The sequence below is a fragment of the Bufo bufo genome, chromosome 9 (assembly GCF_905171765.1).
Source record: "Bufo bufo chromosome 9, aBufBuf1.1, whole genome shotgun sequence".
In the NCBI taxonomy this organism is placed as follows: Eukaryota; Metazoa; Chordata; class Amphibia; order Anura; family Bufonidae; genus Bufo; species Bufo bufo.
Window position 1 is genome coordinate 18,567,229 of NC_053397.1, and position 20,378 is coordinate 18,587,606.

The window sequence follows — 20,378 nt, forward strand, 5'->3', positions numbered from 1 at the left end:
AATTTCATGCTCCTTCCCCAGGCCCTGTACCAGGTATACCGCATTGGATCAGTTTTTCCTGTAGTGTTCCTTTAAATAAAATGTGCCTCTATATAAGCCAGCAGAATGGGATGTAGAAGTTGTTTTTTTGTCTCCCCCATGAAGGCAATCATCAGGTATTTTTACCTGTGCACCAGGGCGGCCATTACAAACCTTCATCTGTCTGAAGATGACAGGTAACACGAGAACACTGTATCTGGCAGAGAATAGAAGCCGCCACCAGATGTGACAGTCTAGCTGCAGCCCATCATTTCCTTGTCACCTTCCTCCTTGTGATAGTCCCAGCATGTAATCACAATCCACATCCCTCCTGCTTGTGGCCTCCCATCGAGTCTGACAAACACAACATATCGAAAACTAAAGGGAAAACAAGTGCCATCCGGTGCTCGGGTAAATTTGTCACTACGTTCACCGAGGAGTTGATGAAATCTGTATGTTTTACAGGAATCTGGAGCAAACCTTGCCGGTCCACGCGGATGAGGGAAAAAAGAGCGGACTTTGTGACGGGGTACCTGGGGGGCCGAGTGGTGGTGGCAGGGGGACTAGGTAAGTCTGTGCTCATGTCATATCCACTAGTGGCGACATGTAATCATGGTCAGGACAACCCACTCATTAGTATACTTACCATCATTTCAATCCCAAATGCCTACAAGCAGAGTGCCCCCATAGCTCCCATTGAATGCAACATCTGTCCAAGATCCATCCCCTTTGTGGAACCTATTCTAGGACTGTTGGCCTCTGTGCATCACAACCACTGACCATCAGGAAAACACACCCACACTCTATGCATGTGCCCGTTTCTGCTGGCATTGCCCGTTGCTGGTCATGTGCCAGGACATACCGTATTTTTCTGACCATAAGACGCAACTAAGAAATAGAGGAGAAAACTAAGCACAAAATATTTTTCATCAGACCTCAGATTAGATTACTATTCTTTTTTAGACCTCAGATCAGACCACCATAAAAACCCCAGGCTCCATCAGACCTGAGATCAGACTCCCATTCCTCCTCATACCTCAGATCAGACCCCCATCAAAACCCCAGGCTCCATCAGACCTGAGATCAGACTCCCATTCCTCCTCATACCTCAGATCAGACCCCCATCAGAACACCAGACTCCATCAGACCTGAGATCAGACCCCCATTCCTCCTCATACCTCAGATCAGAACCCCAGGCTCCATCAGACCTGAGATCAGACCCCCATTCCTCCTCATACCTCAGATCAGACCCCCATCAGAACACCAGACTCCATCAGACCTGAGATCAGACCCCTATTCCTCCTCATACCTCAGATCAGACCCCCATCAGAACACCAGACTCCATCAGACCTGAGATCAGACTCCCATTCCTCCTCATACCTCAGATCAGACCCCCATCAAAGCCCCAGGCTCCATCAGACCTGAGATCAGACCCCCATTTCTCCTCATACCTCAGATCAGACCCCCATCAGAACACCAGACTCCATCAGACCTGAGATCAGACCCCCATTCCTCCTCATACCTTAGATCAGACCCCCATCAAAACCCCAGGCTCCATCAGACCTGAGATCAGACCCCGATTCCTCCATCAGACCTCAGATCAGACCCCATCAGACGTCTTTTTTAGACCCCAATTCCACCTCAGATCAGACCCCCATCAGACCTCTTTGTTAGACCCCCATTCCTTCATCAGACCTCAGATCAGACCCCCATCAGACCTCTTTGTTAGACCCCAAATCCCTCCTCAGACCACAGATCAGACCCCTAAGCTCCATCAGACAAAAAATAAATAAAAAAATAAACTTACCTCTCCTGCTCTGGACCACGCGCTGTTCCTGCACTCATCACGTCCAATGCTTCTGCGTTGCACTGTGACGTCGCATTGCGTCAGGTCATAGTGGGCACCTACATGCACTACGTTCTGACGCTGTACTCAGTAAGGACATGGCACAGCGGGACCTGGAAGAAGACCAGGGAGCGGCGAGTATAGCCAGTGGATCACTTTAATTGCCACCTCTCCGCACCTCCTCCATAATGAAAGCGGTCATTAGCATTCGACTGTAAGACACACTGTCATTCCCCTGAATTCCCTCTCCCATTTTTGTGTGGAAAAAGTGCGTTTTATAGTTCCTTCCAAGCAAGCTCCACGCTTTTAAAAATTCTTATTTTTATTTTCTTACTGGCTCATAGTCTCATAGGCCCCTGCAAATAGCCCAGCGCTGCCTTCAGTCCTCCTTACTAAAGACTTAATGAATACTTGTCACAGATGAAAATAACCACGGATCAGACTCAATCGCCCACCATTATCTCCTCATTCATCTTCAGACGTTTCCATTTATAACAGAACGGCTGCTTTTCGTGACGCGGTTTCATTATGGCTCTGTGCATCACATTGCATCAGCGCGAAATATAGATCTCGTTTATTCGAAAATCTTCCCTGTTGACCAAAGCGTTCATGTCTTAAACTGCGCCGGATAAATGAAAGCTGTGCTGTGATTGGTTGATATGGGCCACAAGGCCTGGCTTTTCTCTTTGACCGTTGGGGTACCGTATCTGTTCTGATACTGATATTCCTGATAAATCCGAAACAAAAATGTTATTTCACATGCCAGATTAGTGACATTAGCGACCGGATAATATAAAATTGCGCAGAGGACTATTCTGAACTGTTATTCTGGGGAATGACCCTAAAAGGGGTAGGGCATATGCAAATGGCCATAAAAGGGAGTTTCTGTGAGATTTTGTGGGCGTTCACAGGCTGATGGGACGGGGCTTAAAATGGGGGGGTTCAAATCTTGGGAGGTTTATCACATATAAACTACAGACATATTATTATGAAGGCCAGTAAACAAAGGGGTGGTGAGGAACCCCCTTTATGTGCCTATTGTCGTCCCCCTAATTTGTGCAAATTATCTTTTTTTGCAAAAAAAAAAAAAAACTCCCACCGTTTTGTGTATACAGATCCTTTACAGAGCTATGCGTTTCCATGATTACAAACTAAAGGCGTGTTACGCTGCTCCCTCTTCTTGTTAACCTACAGTCAGTAGAAGAGTAGGCAGATGGAAGAGAGTAACACATGCTTTCCGTATCAGACTACACATGATTAGTTTGTAGTCTGTTACCATGGAGACAGACAGGTCTGCCTAGAAGCTTTATACACAAAATAGATATTCAGTCAAAACGGTTTGCAGAGTTCTTTCCTGTTTTATTTTAGATGCAATGAAGCAATAAAAACAAAAAGTTGCAAAAATGTTCACACCCTTTCATGTAACATGGATAGATAGACTTAAAACGAAATAGATGCTGTATAATCAGAACGTATAACCCCAGGGTTGCCCTCCTATATGTTACTTACAGCCACATAGCGCATATACAGCGGTGACGTTTTGATGCCTCCACGGAGTTCAGCTAGAAACGTTATTAAAAGCAAATGAAATCTCTTCAGGGAACGGGAAAAAAAGCTTTGGAGTTCTGATTGAGTGAATCCCGTTCTGGTCTTGCCGTCTAATTCCTAATAGCAGCTGCCGGATTCATTAGAGCAATGTCCCAATTTGTCTCAGCAGCTGATGCTCCAGTACACAGTCATTTACTGGTAGAACATCATAAAGGAAATATGCAGATACTATTGGCGCTCGCGTCTTTTTTCGTTCCTTTGTAATTTCACGGCATTGGGTTGATTTTTTTTTATTAAAGAGCTCCCCCAGTTAATATGAATCGACCTGAGAATATTTCTAGCTAAGAGGAAAGGGGGCATTCATTTTCTTACCTCTCTTATGTACAGTTGTGTTCAAAATAATAGCAGTCAGACATCACTAACCTGATCAATCACTGTTTTTGGTATAAATGATATTTCTACATGGCAAATAACTTACTAGCAGGTGTAGTAGAGCAATAGAAACCCAACAGACCCAACATCCATGACGTGCATTTTGCTGATTCTCTGAAATTCATTCACTTATTGAAAGGGGCATGTTTAAAATAATAGCAGTGTGGAGTTCATTGAGTGGGGTCATTCATTCTTTGAAAAACAGGTGGCAATTATTGCCCTTATTTAAGGAAGGAAGGAAGGCAGCACATGTTGTACCTGCCGGTTACAGTGCATTTCTCTCTGAAATTCTGAGGAAAATGGGTCGTTCCAGACATTGTTCAGAAGAACAGCGTACCTTGATTAAAAAGTTGATTGGAGATGGGAAAACATATAAAGAAGTGCAGAAAATGATAGGCTGCTCAGCTAAAATGATCGCAAGTGCTTTAAGATGGCAACCAAGACCTGAAAGACGTGGAAGAAAGTGAAAAACTACCATTCGAATGGATAGAAGAATAGCCAAAATGGCATGGGTCTAGTGGCCGGAGACAGTTTGTCAGACGACCCCCAAACACTGAATCCAAGCCTCAGTACACTGTGAAGACAGTAAAGCATGGTGGACAAGCATCATGATATGGGGATGTGTCTCATACTACGGTGTTGGGCCTATTTATCGCAGACCAGGGATCATGGATCAGTTTGAATCCATCAGAATACTGGAAGAGGTCATGCTGCCTTATGCTGAAGAGGAAATGCCCTTGAAATGGGTGTTCCAACAAGACAACGACCCCAAACACACCAGTAAACGGGCAATATCTCGGTTCCAGACCAACAAGATTGACGTTATGGAGCGGCCGGCCCAATCCCCGGATCTTCATCCAATAGAAATCTTGTGGGTGACATCAAAAATGCAGTTTCTGAGGCAAAACCAAGAAATAGAGAAGAACTGTGGACTGTCGCCCGATCCTCCTGGGCCGGAATACCTGTTCACAGGGGCCGAAGGTGGTGACTCCGAGCAGCACAGACGTCCAGCAGTTCTCAGAGACAGCGGTTATACAACTAGATATTAGTGACGGGATTCAGAGGGAAGCAAAATCTTCAAACATTCTTCAGTTTATATAGTGAGTGTTTGAGTTTGTAAAGAAGAATACAAACACTGCAATTTTTTTTAACAGTCTAATATTCACTTTTCTTATTTTTTTTTTTTTAGAGGAACACACATTTTATATATTTTTCTTTATGTTTTGATTTGGAATAGATTGTGTAGTGTTCCCAATGCATTTGTGTGTATGGAAATAAAAGCTATTAGAAGGATTTTGAGCTTTATTCACTTTTTTAAACACACTGCTATTATTTTGAACACAACTGTAGCAGCTACCTTGCCATCCTAGCCAGCAGGCGTCAAATCACATGACATCAGGTGCCCAATCATCTGACAGCAGTCGCCAAATCACATGACAGCAGCTGGCAAATCACCTGACATCAGGAGCCCAATAATCTGACAGCAGGTGCCAAATCAACTGACCGTAGTTGGCAAATCACCTGAGGCCAAGAGCCAATTCATCTGACATCAGGTACCAAATCACTTGACAGCAGGCATCTGCCAATTCAATTGATAGTAGCAGGCAAATCACCTTGCAGCAGGTGCCAATTCATCTGACATCAGGTGCAAAATCATTACAGCAAGTGTCTAATAATCTGACAGTAGTCGCTATAACAACTCACTGCAGGTACCAAAACAAATGGGAGCAGACGCCGGGCCGACTGCCCATACTGACTATAGAAACAAGCTGCAGAGTGCCCTCCACACTCCCTGCCAGTCCTCTGGTGTATATAATACAGATGGGGCTCCACAACCAAAATCACATGGGGCCGCCCTACAGACTTGTTGTTTTGCCTCCGCCATGCGCTTATCACGACCCTTGGTCGTATCCGTTATTCTCTTGTTTTCTAACAATTCCTTTGGAGAGGGGAGTCCTGCAAAGGCATTGGGTCAACTAGAGCTCAGCTTCATTCATCCAAGGGCCACATACAAGCTGCATAGTCTTATTGATCTTTTTTTTTTCCAGAAGGGACACTAAGTTCCCAAAAGAATTGCCTCATCGTTGTTACATACTTTCTTTCCCCTTATGGGGCCCTCTTGTCTATCCAGCAGAGCGGAGTTGTCTCCTCGTGGGCGGGGCTTACTTGTTTTTGGCCCTTTCTGGTACTTTCAAGGGATGTTTAAATGGATGTAAGTCGACTTTAACGGATCAACTGGCACCCCGACTGAGTACCTCCGTTGATGGATGCTCCTAGCGTTTCCTGAGGTTTCCAAGCACTCTGGCAGACACCACAATCACCGAACCGAAGAAGCATATAAATCCTCTCAAGCATATGAATGCTGTAGACAGTTGAATAGGAAACCATACGAATAGGTTTACACTCCTAGCAGTCAAACTGGAACAGCATACAATAAATCCTCCCCCAAGAATGAGACGACACTTCACTTTGAGGGTTAAAACGGGAACACTTTATTGAGGGCTACCCGCCCGTATTTATGCAGATTCCCATCTGGTGGACACGCCCCTAGGGGACCAGAAGGAAGACTGTGACACAGGACAGATACGTAGCAACTCAGGATACACAGACACAACACATCCCCACAATGCATCATGGTTTCCTCCTCTCTGCCCTGGAGACACCCGAGGAGCAATTCAATTATCTCTCAGGACAAAGGGAAATCGCCAATACACATGTGGAGACAACAGGACAGAAATCACCATTTAAACACACAATGTCACACCCCCACAGCAAACACAGACATTTAACATATCCCCAGATAGCTCAAGTCTGAGTGCATATCATTAGGTGAATGGCACTCAGAATACACAAATACAATAAAATTAGCTATCTGGGTACCCTCACATAACAAAATACAATTCCAAAGACAGAAAAATACATGAACTTATATAACTACGCCCAAATATTGCATTCAAACGTACAAATTTACCAGGGGCCATAGTCAGCAGGTAGGAGGCAGGTAGCCAGGCCTCTCCAATGCCCAGTGGCGAGGCGGGTTCCGCCACATAGACCCTCTAGTTCAGCTTTGAGGCAACTTGTAAAAATCCCTGAAGGGAAACAAAATTTCTTATGGATAGGATTCGAGGATCTAATCCAGGTCTAAACTAAGCAGCAATATGTGACAGTCCGGATAGCGCTCCTATTTATGGCACCATAGTGAACAGTAAGTTCTCCAGCAGTGAAGGGGTTAACTGTCAGGTGCCTGGACTGATTGCCATGATTTTCCCTCTCAGGGCTCATTAGTCCCAGGATCCAGATTTACCGAGCCACAAGGGTGAAGGCGGTGATTGACACTTCTTCTCTGAATGTTTATTCCTGATTCATGCAGATCACTAATGACCTGTTCACACTCAGACGCGGGGTCAGTCCCAAAAACCGACCTATTTATACCGCACATATAGATGCATTACCTCCCCACCTTCTTGGTCGGTCTCCTTAAGGGAAACGGCAATCTCAGTAGAGTCCTTTAAAGGCTATGGACTTTATCTGCTATATCCATCTCATATCTATCTAATATATATTTAATATATATCTATCTCTATTTATCTATGTCTGTCTATCTATCTATCTATCTATCTATCTATCTATCTATCTATCTATCTATCTATCTATCTATGTATCTCATATCTATCTATCCATCATCTATCTCATATCTTTCTATCTATCTATCTATCTATCTACCTACCTACCTACCTTCTATCTATCTATCTATCTATCTATCTATCTATCTATCTATCTATCTCATATCTATATATCTACCTACCTACCTTCTATCTATCTCATATCTATCTATCTATCTATCTATCTATCATCTATCTTTCTATCTATCTATCTATCTATCTATCTCATATCTATCTATCTATCTATCTATCTATCTATCTCATATCTATCTATCTATCTATCTATCTATCTATCTATCTATCTATCTATGTATCTCATATCTATCTATCCATCATCTATCTCATATCTTTCTATCTATCTATCTATCTATCTATCTACCTACCTACCTTCTATCTATCTATCTATCTATCTATCTATCTATCTATCTATCTCATATCTATATATCTACCTACCTACCTTCTATCTATCTCATATCTATCTACCTATCTATCTATCTATCTATCTATCTCATATCTTTCTATCTATCTATCTATCTATCTCATATCTATCTATCTATCTATCTATCTCATATCTATCTATCTATCTATCTATCTATCTATCTATCTATCTATCTATCTATCGCTCTCTATCTATCATCGGTGTATGTTCCTCACCCGCTCGGTTCCTGTATTAATACCATGATGTGGTAGTGATTCAGTCTCCGCTCGGAATGATCCCTGGAATATTATATGGAGAGGTTGGTTCTGTCACTCAGACGCAGGGATGTGGTCCAAGGCTGCAGAAGATGAGAAGGATGTAGGTGGCCCTGTATTATTTATTAGCCCCATACACACTCTCTGTTACACAATTTCACAAACATAAAATGTCGGGACCCATGTACGTTATTTTCCATTTCCTCTGGTTTGTTCCACGCTTCGGGAGCTGAACAAGATGTATTTCAACCCTGTTGATGAATTATCCCTGGCGGATTGAGATGGGATTATTGTTTAATGAGGACGGGTCCTATAGATTTCCATGGCAACGGTGACTGTAAAGGAAGCGGCGGGAAGGTAGGAGCACCTAAACGGAGCGTGCTCCATTGTGCACACATAAAGCCTGACCTTTTCCTACACAATGGCGCTGATCTCCCGGGCTCTCGCTATGATGGAAGCTTCTCATCACAAATGCCTTTTCTTTCTCAAATTACCAAATGTCGCTCAGGTGACGGCGCGAAATACTCCATTACATTGGTGGCATTCTGAGGTATTGTCTGAAAAATTACAATTACTTGGTGCCAACCGGACCACGAAAGGGAGGTTTTTATGCTAATTTGCATTAAAAAAGACAGATTTGGTCCTGTTCAAGGAGGAACATGAGCACTGTGTCATATTTCCCACTGGTCAAAATGGAGAGAAGCCATTCTGGTGAAAAAAGGGAGGAGGGGAGGGGGATGCAGCTGCAGTATATCTCTCTGCATTGTGAGACTGCATGCTGTGAGAGGGGATGGGGAGACGTCTATGGACAGAGACAGTACCTCCTTATACCTCCAGGTATGCGCCATCAGATGCCGTATTCTGGAGAAATATTGGGCTTCGGGGAGACTATCTCTGTAATATGATGTTAGGCTCCATGTGGTGGCACACAGGCACCGTACGGGCTTCGTGCACATGACACTACCATGTGCATGAGGCGTTAACCAAACTGGAAAACTCCTTTTTCCTTGCTAGATCTTCGGTGTAATGTTCTTGTCGGGTTTGGATATGAATTTCTACATGATCTACCGCCTGCACTCAGCGCGGTCATGTATATTACAGGAGACCTTATTTAGCCACTTTCTGCTCATCCTCAGGACGGGCGGTGAAGCCGACAGCACCCTTGGTTGCCCGTACAAGATGACAGTTCTGCACTGACTAAAGAGAGTTGTGCCATTTCATGCACATCGTAAGGAAATCTGCTGGGACTTAGAAAGTCAGAAAGCATTTCGATAAATTTTGCTGCAGTTTGTGCCAAATCAAACACCTTTGACATTATTGATTAGTGAACACCGGTGCAGACTTCCTTTTTAAAGAACCTTGGAGCTCTGAACATTGGTGCATTGGTCATCTCAAGATGGCAACGTATCACCTATAGAAAGAATAGGTGCTAAGTGTCTGATCATTGAGAGTCCCACTGAGAATGAGAGTCCCGTGTCCACCCATATAAGTGGACAGTCGAGCATGCATGTTGCCGCTACCTTCATAGGCTTTGGGACTACCAAATAAAAGCTGTGTACAGTGCTTGTCCGTTTTTGGCAGCCCCATAAAGTTTGAATTGTTCAGCAGCGTGCATGCAGCACGGGACTCCTGTTCTTGTGATTAGCATGACCCCAGCAATCAGACCCTTATCACCTATTTTCATGGATAAGTCATAAGTTACAAACTTGAAACATCACCTTTTAAAGGTACCGTATATGCCGGCGTATAAGACGACTTTCTAACACTAAAAATTATTTTCAAAAGTCGGGGGTCGTCTTATACGCCGGGTATACTCATATCCGATGGTATATTCTAGCCCCCAGGCGTTCCCATGGTGACCGGGACGCTTGCCTGGGGGTTAGAATATACAGGGCCCCGCCGCTCACTACATTTATTAACTGTAATCTATAACTTTAACTTTAAATGAGCGCTCATGTCTTTACTAGGGTACCTTACTCTCAGCTCCGCTAACAGGCAGTGTGGGCGGTGCTCACTCATTGACGTCTGACGTTACGTGCCTGCTCCTCCCACTAGGCAGCGCGTGACGTCAGTGAGTGAGCGCCGCCCGCCTTGCCAGTGCCTATTACCAGAGCTGAGAGTAAGGTACCCTAGTAAAGACATGAGCGCTCATTTAAAGTTACAGATTACAGTTAATAAATGTATACTCCTCTGAGCGTCGGGGAGGGGGATCTGTGGATGGCACTGTTATGGGAGGGAGATCTGTGGATGGCAGTGGTTAGGGGGGGATTTGTGGATGGCACTATTTGGAGGGGGGTCTGTGGATGGCACTGTTATGGGGAGGGGGATCTGTGGATGGCACTGTCATGGGGGGATCTGTGGATGGCACTATTATGGGGAGGGGGATCTGTGGATGGCACTGTCATGGGGGGATCTGTGGATGACACTGTTATGGGAGGGGGATCTGTGGATGGCACTGTCATGGGGTGGATCTGTGGATGACACATATAGCATAAGATGCTATATAGTGTCATCCATAGATCCCCCCATAGCAGTGTCATCCACTGATCCCCCTCCCCATAGCAGTGTCATCCACTGATCCCCCTCCAAATAGTGCCATCCACAGATCCCAGTCAGTTCCCTGGACTGGAGAAGATCGTCTTGAAGACAGGGAGGGCTGGGCATTCAGGGGTAGTCTTATACGGCGAGTATAGCCCAAACCCTATATTTTAAATGGAAAAGTTGGGGGTCGTCTTATACGCCAAGTCGTCTTATACGCCGGCATATACGGTATTAGGAAAACATGGCTGCCTTCTTCTGGAAATGGCACCACATCTGTCCATGCGTTGTGTCTAGTTTTGCAATGGCTCTATTGAAGTGAATGGAGTCCCAATACATACACATCCTGTTGACAGGTGCTGTTTTTGATAAAAAGCTACCATGTTTTTATAATCTTGAGAAACCCTTTAATTCTAGTTATGGGGTTATTTAAAAGTGAACAATACAATACTCAGAACCAAGAGTGCTCCAATGGGAGGTATGAACCTATGTAGTGCTCACCACCATCATCCCAGGGATCCAAAATGTTAGAAGGTGACAAGTCCAGGGTTCATACCACCATTATGTTCTCCTAGGATTGGGAGAGAAAGCTTATAAGAGCTATCCTCCCCTGACCCAAGATGAATTTAAATAAAAGTGTGTGCCACCATTTGACTTTTGATGTTAGGGCTACACCAGGAACACTTGATGCTTTGTCGAATGTTTCTGTAAGACTGTAATTATACAGTGTGCATGTTTTTGTGCCAACAGGCAATGAACCGTCCCCCCTTGAGCTCCGTAGAAGGCTTCAACCTGGTGAAGAAGAGATGGGAATTTTTGCCCTCCATGCCTACAGGAAGATGTTCCTGCTCAACCATCCAGTCCGACAACATGCTCTTCATCATCGGCGGGGTGGCACAGGGACCCAGCAGTGCTGTGGAAGCTCTGTGTGTCTTGGAAGACGTATGAGAAGAACCTTAAAAAACATAACACAAACTCAACCAACAATGTTGGTAGTGGAAAGTGCCTGATCATCTCTTGTCATGTAGATCGGAGACCTACAGTGATCGGTTTATCTGCTGTTCTTCAGTCAAAGGTCCTTTTTATTGACAGAAGATGGATGAAGACCAAGGAGAGTTATCTCTTGATGAGCCCGGACATTACCAGTCTTGGTCACCTCTGTATGTAAGACCAAGTATAGATCATCTGAGTAGCACAGTAGAGTAAGACCAACAAAGTATTATTCTAGCAGTAGAAAGTTGTATCCAAACTGATGTACACCATATGGATGACGACGATACAAAAAGATAAAGTAGACCAAAAAAACAATAGAAAGTAATATTTTACTAGTCGACAATCCTTCTTGTAACAATTCAAAAACTTGTCCGTTGTCGTTAAGTTTGAATGTGATTTAAAGCCAAGCCGGATTCTTACTGTACGTTTTTGGACGACGTGTGACACTTTAGAAGGGATTTATTTTTTATTAAGATGTTTGGTTTTCTGTTTTCAACACACAGCTGTCTTAAAGAATATTCAGTGTATGCATAAACTGTATAATAAAAAAAAAGTTGTAGCAAAACGACCAGCCCGTTCTGTTTATTTCATTCTCTTTTTGCTTATGCTGAGCACTAAAGCCGGCTTAGGGGAAACTTATAAGCCAGGCAATGCTCCCTGGAAAAAAGGATTAGGGATGACTTTCTTCCAAGAGAAAGAAAGTTGAATCTTGAGAGCCACCTAGTGAAGGTAGCTACCCTGTAGTCAGTGTAGAACCCTTTAAAGGGAGTCTGTCACCTCCATATGGCCATATACTGTGCTCCGGCGAACGGCGCAAAACCAGCGGCATTGTGGCGTTTGCCGGCGCATGCGCATTAGTTAAAGCGATGCAGTGCCCACAATGGGCATCGCAGTGCGCATGCTCCGGCGAGGCAGTGCACAGTCGCAGGATCTCGGCTGGACCGAAGGATGACGCAAGGGAATAGGAGGGCGGGAATATGCAGAGGCTGGGGCGGGGGGGAACAATTGAAAAAAGGCAGAGCAGCCTGGGCACCAACACAGTGAACGCTGCCCCTGGGCACTTGTGAGTGCTTATTTGCATATCAAAGTTCATTTTTTCAGCTTCTGCAAGTGTAAAGACAAAGACAAAGGTACCATTACATTCATGTATAGGTGTTCGATAGGACAATGTAAGCACTGTATATGGCCATATGGAGGTGACAGATTCCCTTTAACTGGCCTTGCAACATGATATTAACCAAGTCAAGAGCCGTCTTTGAAAGGGAAAGACCTTTCTGGAGACGGCTGTTTCAGGGTGTTCACACCTTGTTAGTACAGAACAGGGTGCGTGATTGGCTAGGTAAGAGGCTGATGCTGTAGGACCTGGGTCACAGTTTCTCCTTGCATATAAAGATTAGCTTTCTTCTAAGAGAAAGAAAATTGTCTAGGAAAACAGCATGTAAATGAGTCTTCCTAGTAAAGCTCAACAGCATTGCTAAAGAGAGTCTGTCTTCAGCGTTTTACTGAGCGCTGAAGACACTGTGCGTAACATACAGAGTCTTCCAGCCTGCCTGTTGTTACTACTTCAGTCCCTAACTATGTACATGTGCCCTATAACCGCCCATCACCCTGCCTATCTGACTTGTTACACACAGGTGTCTTCAGTGCTCAGCAGAACGCTGAAGACTGAAGACATGCTCATTTACAGCTTTGTTGAGAAGACTTTTTAAGCCCTATTTTCTAGTACTGTCTGAAATGTCTTACACTATAAAGTATACTATGAATAATTTTTATATCCCTGTCCCTATGCATATTAAACATGAACCTTAACCAAATAAAATAAAAACTTTGGGAAAAATATTTTTTTATTTGAATCGCCATATTATGTGTATAAACTTTTTTGATCACATTTTATTCCATTTTTTGGAGGTAGGTAAGCAACGTAAAAATGCTGAATTTGCCATTATCACTGTGCAGTTCACTGTGACAGTTGTGGCCATGTAGACTGGCTGCAGGTTCTCTCGCGTACTGGCTGCAGGCTGCCTCCTGTGTATGCTGGTTGCTTGGGGCTGCGTGCTGGCTGCGGTGTCTTGTGTGAACCATGCCTGTGTATGTGTGTACTCACCATGTCTGTATCTCACTGCAGTTCTTGTCACTGTTGCCGTGTAGGCTGGGTGCAGGTTCTCTCGCGTACTGGCTGCAGGCTGACACCTGTGTATGCTGGTTGCTTGGAACTGCGTGCTGGCTGCGGTATTGTGTGTGAACTGTGGCCTATGTTTGTGGCTTCCTGTGTTTGTATCACAGTGCAGTTCTGTCTCTCCTTGTTGCTGTGTAGGCTGGCTGCCTGTCAACCTTGTACTGGCTACAGTTGTCCTGTGTATGCTTGTTGTCCATTCGGGGCGTGCTGCTGCAGCATTCTGTGTCTGGTGTGAACTGACACTTGTGATTGTATGTTCTATGGTTTCTGGTACTCCTGGTTCTGCTGGGGTTAACATTCCCTAATCTGTTCCTCTGTGTGGCTTATCAGGTGCCCTCATTATGCAGCTTTTCTATCTGTGAGCTGTGGGGCTTGCGTTCAGTCTATCTTCTGCCTTGCTGGGTGTAGCACCTTGCTGCTGACCCAGGGGGTTTTGCCATCTGCCCTTGTTTGTGGTGTGTCGTCTGTTATTGCATTGATGTTATTGCCTTGTCTGTTGTTCTGTACCTGTTCTATGATGTTTATCCTTGTTCATGCCTTGCCTGATCTTCTGTACCTGTTCTGTTCCATGTTTAGCCTAGCAGTGCTCTAACTGTGTCTGATAGCTGGCAGTGCTAAACTGCTTCTGATCCTGCCTGCTCCATGTCCAGCCTGGCAGTGCCTACTGCTTCTGATATAGTCTGTTCCTTGTCTGTCCTGCAATGCCTTACTGCTTCTGTTCCTGTGTTTATCTTGCCTTCGTGAGAGGGTCCCTGGGTTCTCCGGGGGCCGCCATGCTTCCATTCCGCTTGGGGTCCAGGCATCTGCTTGTGTGTGCTGGTTCCTGTTTGTCTTGTTGTCTGATCCATGTCCTGTGTTTGCTTGGGTTCCAGTTCTGTTGTCTGTCCCGCTGGCGCAAGCTGGTGTTTCTTTGCAGGTAGGTGCCAAGTGTACCAGGACCTTCCTGGAGGTGCGATCAGTGAGCCCTCGGCTAGTTCATCCCCACCACCAGGGGCTCTGTGAAGAACGGGGCTCACTGGCTCTCCGCCCTTTGGGTTTTGCCTCTGGTCTCCCGGTGCACTTGGTTCTGCGGTAGTGCTACCACTATTGCTTAACCTGCTGTATTGTCATGTTCCTTTATTACATGTGTAATAAAGTACTCTGTTGGTCCCTGGTCTGTATCTTGCCTGTGTCCAGTTTGCAAGACGTCCCGGAGGTCTGCCTTGGGCCACCGACACGTGACAGCCATTTTCATTTTCTTCCCTTATGGCGTGCGCCGTATGGGATAAATACATTTAGATTTTTATAGTACAGATATTTTAGAATGCGGTGGTGCAAATAATCATTATTTTTCTTTGTTTACTTTTATGGGGGAAATGTGATGATTTGAATATATTCTTTTTATTTTGTTTTGCATATTTTTTAAAACTGTTTTGGACATTATTTTTTTTTTTAAGTCCTCTAGGGGACCTTTAACACTCAATCATCTGATTAGTTCTCCCACTGCAATGAAAGTGCATTTAGTTTATAGGAACCATGCTATCAAAGGCATAGAAGTTCTAGGCTACGGCAGTGTATGAGCATCTCCCCTGAGCCGTTCAGGTCCCAGGAGCACAGCGTTCCAGGAGGGACAGCCTCTCAGATGCCGTGGTCACAATTAACCACAGCTCTGAGGGGCTAAATGTCTGCGATGGAGTTATTGTTGATTGCAGACATAGCTTTCGAGCATCTGCTGTTTAAAATTGCAGAAACGTAGCAGCTATTGCTACCTGGAGTGGATGCCATCTTTAAAGACCCTACTGCTGATGTATATTGTCGTGCGGCAGGTAGGGAAGTGGTTAACAGGCCTTTCTGCATGACAAAAGGCTATTAGCCAAAATTGAGTTAATATTCAAGCACATTGCTCTGTACTGACAAGGGACAAAAACCCTGAAACAGCTGTCTGCAGATGGTTCCCCCTTTTCCTTTTGGAGAAGGCTTTTGGTTTTGTCATAATATCCTTAGTCATATTGCATGTTGCCGCCAGCTGCATTGTCAGGACTCAGCAGCAGAATTCGTATAGACTGTCCCTGTGGGTCCATCCTGTAGGCTAAGGACTTCAGTTTTCACAGGCAGAGTGAAAATAGCAGCAGGCAACATGAAGTGTTAGGACTGGAGTAAACACGGAGCGAGGGTGACAGCCTTGTCCTATCTCATTGCAGATTTTAGCCATGCATTGAATTGCTTTGAGCACCCTGTCATGTTCTGCCATTGGACAATCTGTGATTTCTTTGTTAAGTTATTTAAGGTTCCACCAGAATTTTCTTTCTTTTTTTCCTTCGATTTTTTATGTTCCTTTCCGTTTTCTGGCTTGAAGCTACTCTTCACCTTGTGTGTCAACACCGCCTCAGAGAACGAGTTGCCTCGCGGTCCGCAACACTCAGTCAAAAGTCAGCTTTCATCTTTTGACCTGCACTGGAAATAATAAAATATAAAGCCCTTGACAACATGGGTCAGGGTTAAAAGAATACTTTTAAAGGGTTTGCAACAATGTGGAACATGCAATAAATTAAAATGGTTACATTATGACAAACAAGAACTGGTCCCTGCTGTGCTTTACCACTGGTTTACACTGCTGAGCAGCCCAGCGTGGGTGGGACTACGGCATGATTGGCGGCTCTGCACTAATATTCTAGATCTGATACCATGTTAGATCGCTCCACAAAGCATTACAAAACCCAGGCACGCATACGTCTGATAGGTGCTGGATTTTCTTTGCAAGAGTCGATGACGCTTTGGAGTATTGAGTATCGAAAGACCCAGACAATTGCAAAACCTTCTTAAAATGTAAGTGCGAAAAGACAACAGACTATAGCTAACCAAAGCGACATGTTACCATGATATTTGTTGGTGAGGGGCCCATGACCTTTAAAGGGGTATTCCCAACACACACAAGGTAGGATATGCCTTGGTTGTCTGAGTCTACTGTGTTCTACCCCTGGGACCAGCGCCTAGGTGGAGAAAGGGTTCTCCACCCAGGTGGACTGCCATCCACCCCAACCAGGTGGAGAATGAATGGAGACGTAGCTGAGCATGCAGGTGACTTTTTCAGTTTAAAACATGGCCACCTCTCCATTCTCCAGCTGAATGGGTTCAGATCAGGGTGCAGGTGTAGGTCACAGAGGTGGGACCCGCATCTATCAGAAATTTAGGGTAGTGCTTTACGGCGACATGTGTGGAGCAACATTTCACGTAATGTATTTCAATGGTGTCGCCATGCGACAGCTTGCATGTGTGACACAACAGTCGCAAAAAAATCCAAGTGTGACAAACTGCCATTTGCCACTGGGCCATTGTAGAGGACTTATGGCTAGCCTCCTGCCCTACGACTATGGCCCCGGGGACATGTTGCCCTTCAGGAACAGTGTGACAGAACTGGTGCCGCATGTCTGGACTGTTGGTGGGACCGAACGCGGTCAGCGGTGTACACTGCGTGCAGAATTATTAGGCAAATGAGTATTTTGACCACATCATCTCTTTTTGCATGTTGTCTTACTCCAAGCTGTATAGGCTCGAAAGCCTACTACCAATTAAGCATATTAGGTGATGTGCATCTCTGTAATGAGAAGGGGTGTGGTCTAATGACATCAACACCCTATATTAGGTGTGCATAATTATTAGGCAACTTCCTTTCCTTTGGCAAAATGGGTCAAAAGAAGGACTTGACAGCGCTCAGAAAAGTCAAAAATAGTGAGATATCTTGCAGAGGGATGCAAGCACTCTTAAAATTGCAAAGCTTCTGAAGCGTGATCATCGAACAATCAAGCGTTTCATTCAAAATAGTCAACAGTGGTCGCAAGAAGCGTGTGGAAAAACCAAGGCGCAAAATAACTGCCCATGAACTGAGAAAAGTCCAAGCGTGCAGCTGCCAAGATGCCACTTGCCACCAGTTTGGCCATATTTCAGAGCTGCACCATCACTGGAGTGCCCAAAAGCACAAGGTGTGCAATACTCAGAGACATGGCCAAGGTAAGAAAGGCTGAAAGACGACCACCACTGAACAAGACACACAAGCTGAAACGTCAAGACTGGGCCAAGAAATATCTCAAGACTGATTTTTCTAAGGTTTTATGGACTGATGAAATGAGAGTGAGGTCTTGATGGCCAAATGGATGGGCCCGTGGCTGGATTGGTAAAGGGCAGAGAGCTCCAGTCCGACTCAGACGCCAGCAAGGTGGAGGTGGAGTACTGGTTTGGGCTGGTAACATCAAAGATGAGCTTGTGGGGCCTTTTCGGGTTGAGGATGGAGTCAAGCTCAACTCCCCAGTCCTACTGACAGTTTCTGAAGACACCTTCTTCAAGCAGTGGTACGGGAAGAAGTCTGCATCCTTCAAGAAAAACATGATTTTCATGCAGGACAATGCTCCATCAACACGCGTCCAAGTACTCCACAGCGTGGGCTGGCAAGAAAGGGTATAAAAGAAGAAAATCTAATGACATGGCCTCCTTGTTCACCTGATCTGAACCCATTGAGAACCTGTGGTCCATCATCAAATGTAAGATTTAAAAGGAGGGAAAACAGTACACCTCTCTGAACAGTGTCTGGGAGGCTGTGGTTGCTGCTGCACGCAATGTTGATGGTGAACAGATCAAAACACTGACAGAATCCATGGATGGCAGGCTTTTGAGTGTCCTTGCAAAGAAAGGTGGCTATATTGGTCACTGATTTGTTTTTGTTTTGTTTTTGAATGTCAGAAATGTATATTTGTGAATGTTGAGTTGTTATATTGGTTTCACTGGTAAAATAAATAATTGAAATGGGTATATATTTGTTTTTTGTTAAGTTGCCTAATAATTATGCACAGTAATAGTCACCTGCACACACAGATATCCCCCTAAAATAGCTAAAACTAAAAACAAACTAAAAACTACTTCGAAAAATATTCAGCTTTGATATTAATGAGTTTTTTGGGTTCATTGAGAACATGGTTGTTGTTCAATAATAAAATTAATCCTCAAAAATACAACTTGCCTAATAATTCTGCACTCCCTGTATGCTGGGGATTCTGTGGAGCTGGAATCGGATGCGCAGATACACGAACGCCGCTGACCCTTACCTTCTTCCATACTGAACTTTCAGCTCCAGAGACTAAGTCCCGTTCGAAGATGGGGACTTAGTCATTTTTCTGCATGAAATTGACAGACCGCACAGCCCAAATCTATGGAACTGTTTTGGGCAGGAAATTGTGCTTGCGGTCGGTCATAAAGGACTTCCCACTTAACTTTTGATCCGATGGAGGGATTTGTGTGATTTTTGGAAGTGTTTCTGTTTGATGTATGCTGAGTTTAATATGTAATTTTTATGGAGATGGAATGTATGGTTTTAAGTTACAGTGTATGTTTATAAAACTGTATTTTTACTGTCTGTGTTAGTTATGTTATTCCAATAATTTTATTTCAAGACACGGAGGCTTCATATTGCTTAACCCTTTCTTTACTTTACACAATTAGCAGCAAAGAATTAAACAACAAAATCCACCATGGGCATACAGCCCCCTCCCCCTAGCCACAGTTTAAAGGGAACACCCCATAAGTCCTTCCTCCTCTTTCTTTGCTTGCTGCACAAGATAAGTATCCACCCTCCTGCTTGCAGGGGTGGTGGTATTACGGTTTATATATATAATTCTACTGTTTATTCCATTTTTAGGGTGATTTATTGCCCCCCTTATGGTTTATTGTCTATTCTGACCGTTTTGCTGCGCAGGTTTTGTCTTGCCATTTTTCCTTACAGGCTCCGGTCTGTTTCTCCCACCTTCCCCCCCCCCCCCCCTCTTTTTCCCTTCCCTTAGGATCGGGGGGTCTGTTGTGACTATTTTCGGTATTTATCCTCTTTGACTTTATACCGGCGGTTACCTTATCTTCCGTCGCTCCGTCGCGTCCGAGATCTCGCGGCGTCTCGCGGGATCTCGGCCGCCATCTCATCTTCCCCTACCGCTCGTTCCCGCCACTCCGGCTGCTACGTCCGAGATCTCGCGTTACTTTAAGCGGGATTTCGGACGTCTTCTGAGGTGAGCCGCACTGCTGTATTCATTCGGCTTGCGGTCTCTCTTCTCCTTCAGCAGTCCGGAACGGCGGCTCCTCCTGCTACAGGGTGACTAACTCTGTGGGCATTCCTGGTCAGCCCTTTGGTTAGGTTATTTAGTTAGTTTCTGGTAGTTTTTTCCCTGGACCATTATCCCCTGTTACTGTGCAGGATTATGTCAGCCCAGAAGGCTCCACCTGCGGCCCTTGGGACCCCCTCTCATGGGGACTCCCCTTGTCTCCCACAGAACATGGGTATTATCCAGGTACAGGGGGGGGCTTCTCCGGTACCATCTGACCCACAGGCCCTGACTCTGCAGAGATCTATCTCTGAGGCCATTATCTCTGCCATGGGCCCTATGTCATCAGTGTTAACACACTCTATATCCCAGGTCCTAATAGCCAATACCTCATCTTCGGTGGCCCCTCATCC

General features: G+C 44.8%; 1 protein-coding gene across 2 annotated transcripts in view; it reads left to right on the forward strand.

Moving 5' to 3' along the window:
- KLHDC8B (kelch domain containing 8B) overlaps positions 1-12,243 on the forward strand; it is an 86,543-nt gene extending 74,300 nt beyond the window's left edge. Inside the window, exons 5-6 of one of the 2 annotated variants that reach the window (XM_040407210.1) lie at positions 484-585; positions 11,488-12,243. In XM_040407210.1, the coding sequence (XP_040263144.1) occupies positions 484-585; positions 11,488-11,747 (362 nt within the window). In that variant the 3' untranslated portion in view covers positions 11,748-12,243. Of the gene's footprint in view, positions 1-483; positions 594-11,487 lie in introns of both variants that reach the window. The other variant, XM_040407211.1, reaches the window with a different exon arrangement.
- Positions 12,244-20,378: the final 8,135 nt, after the last annotated feature.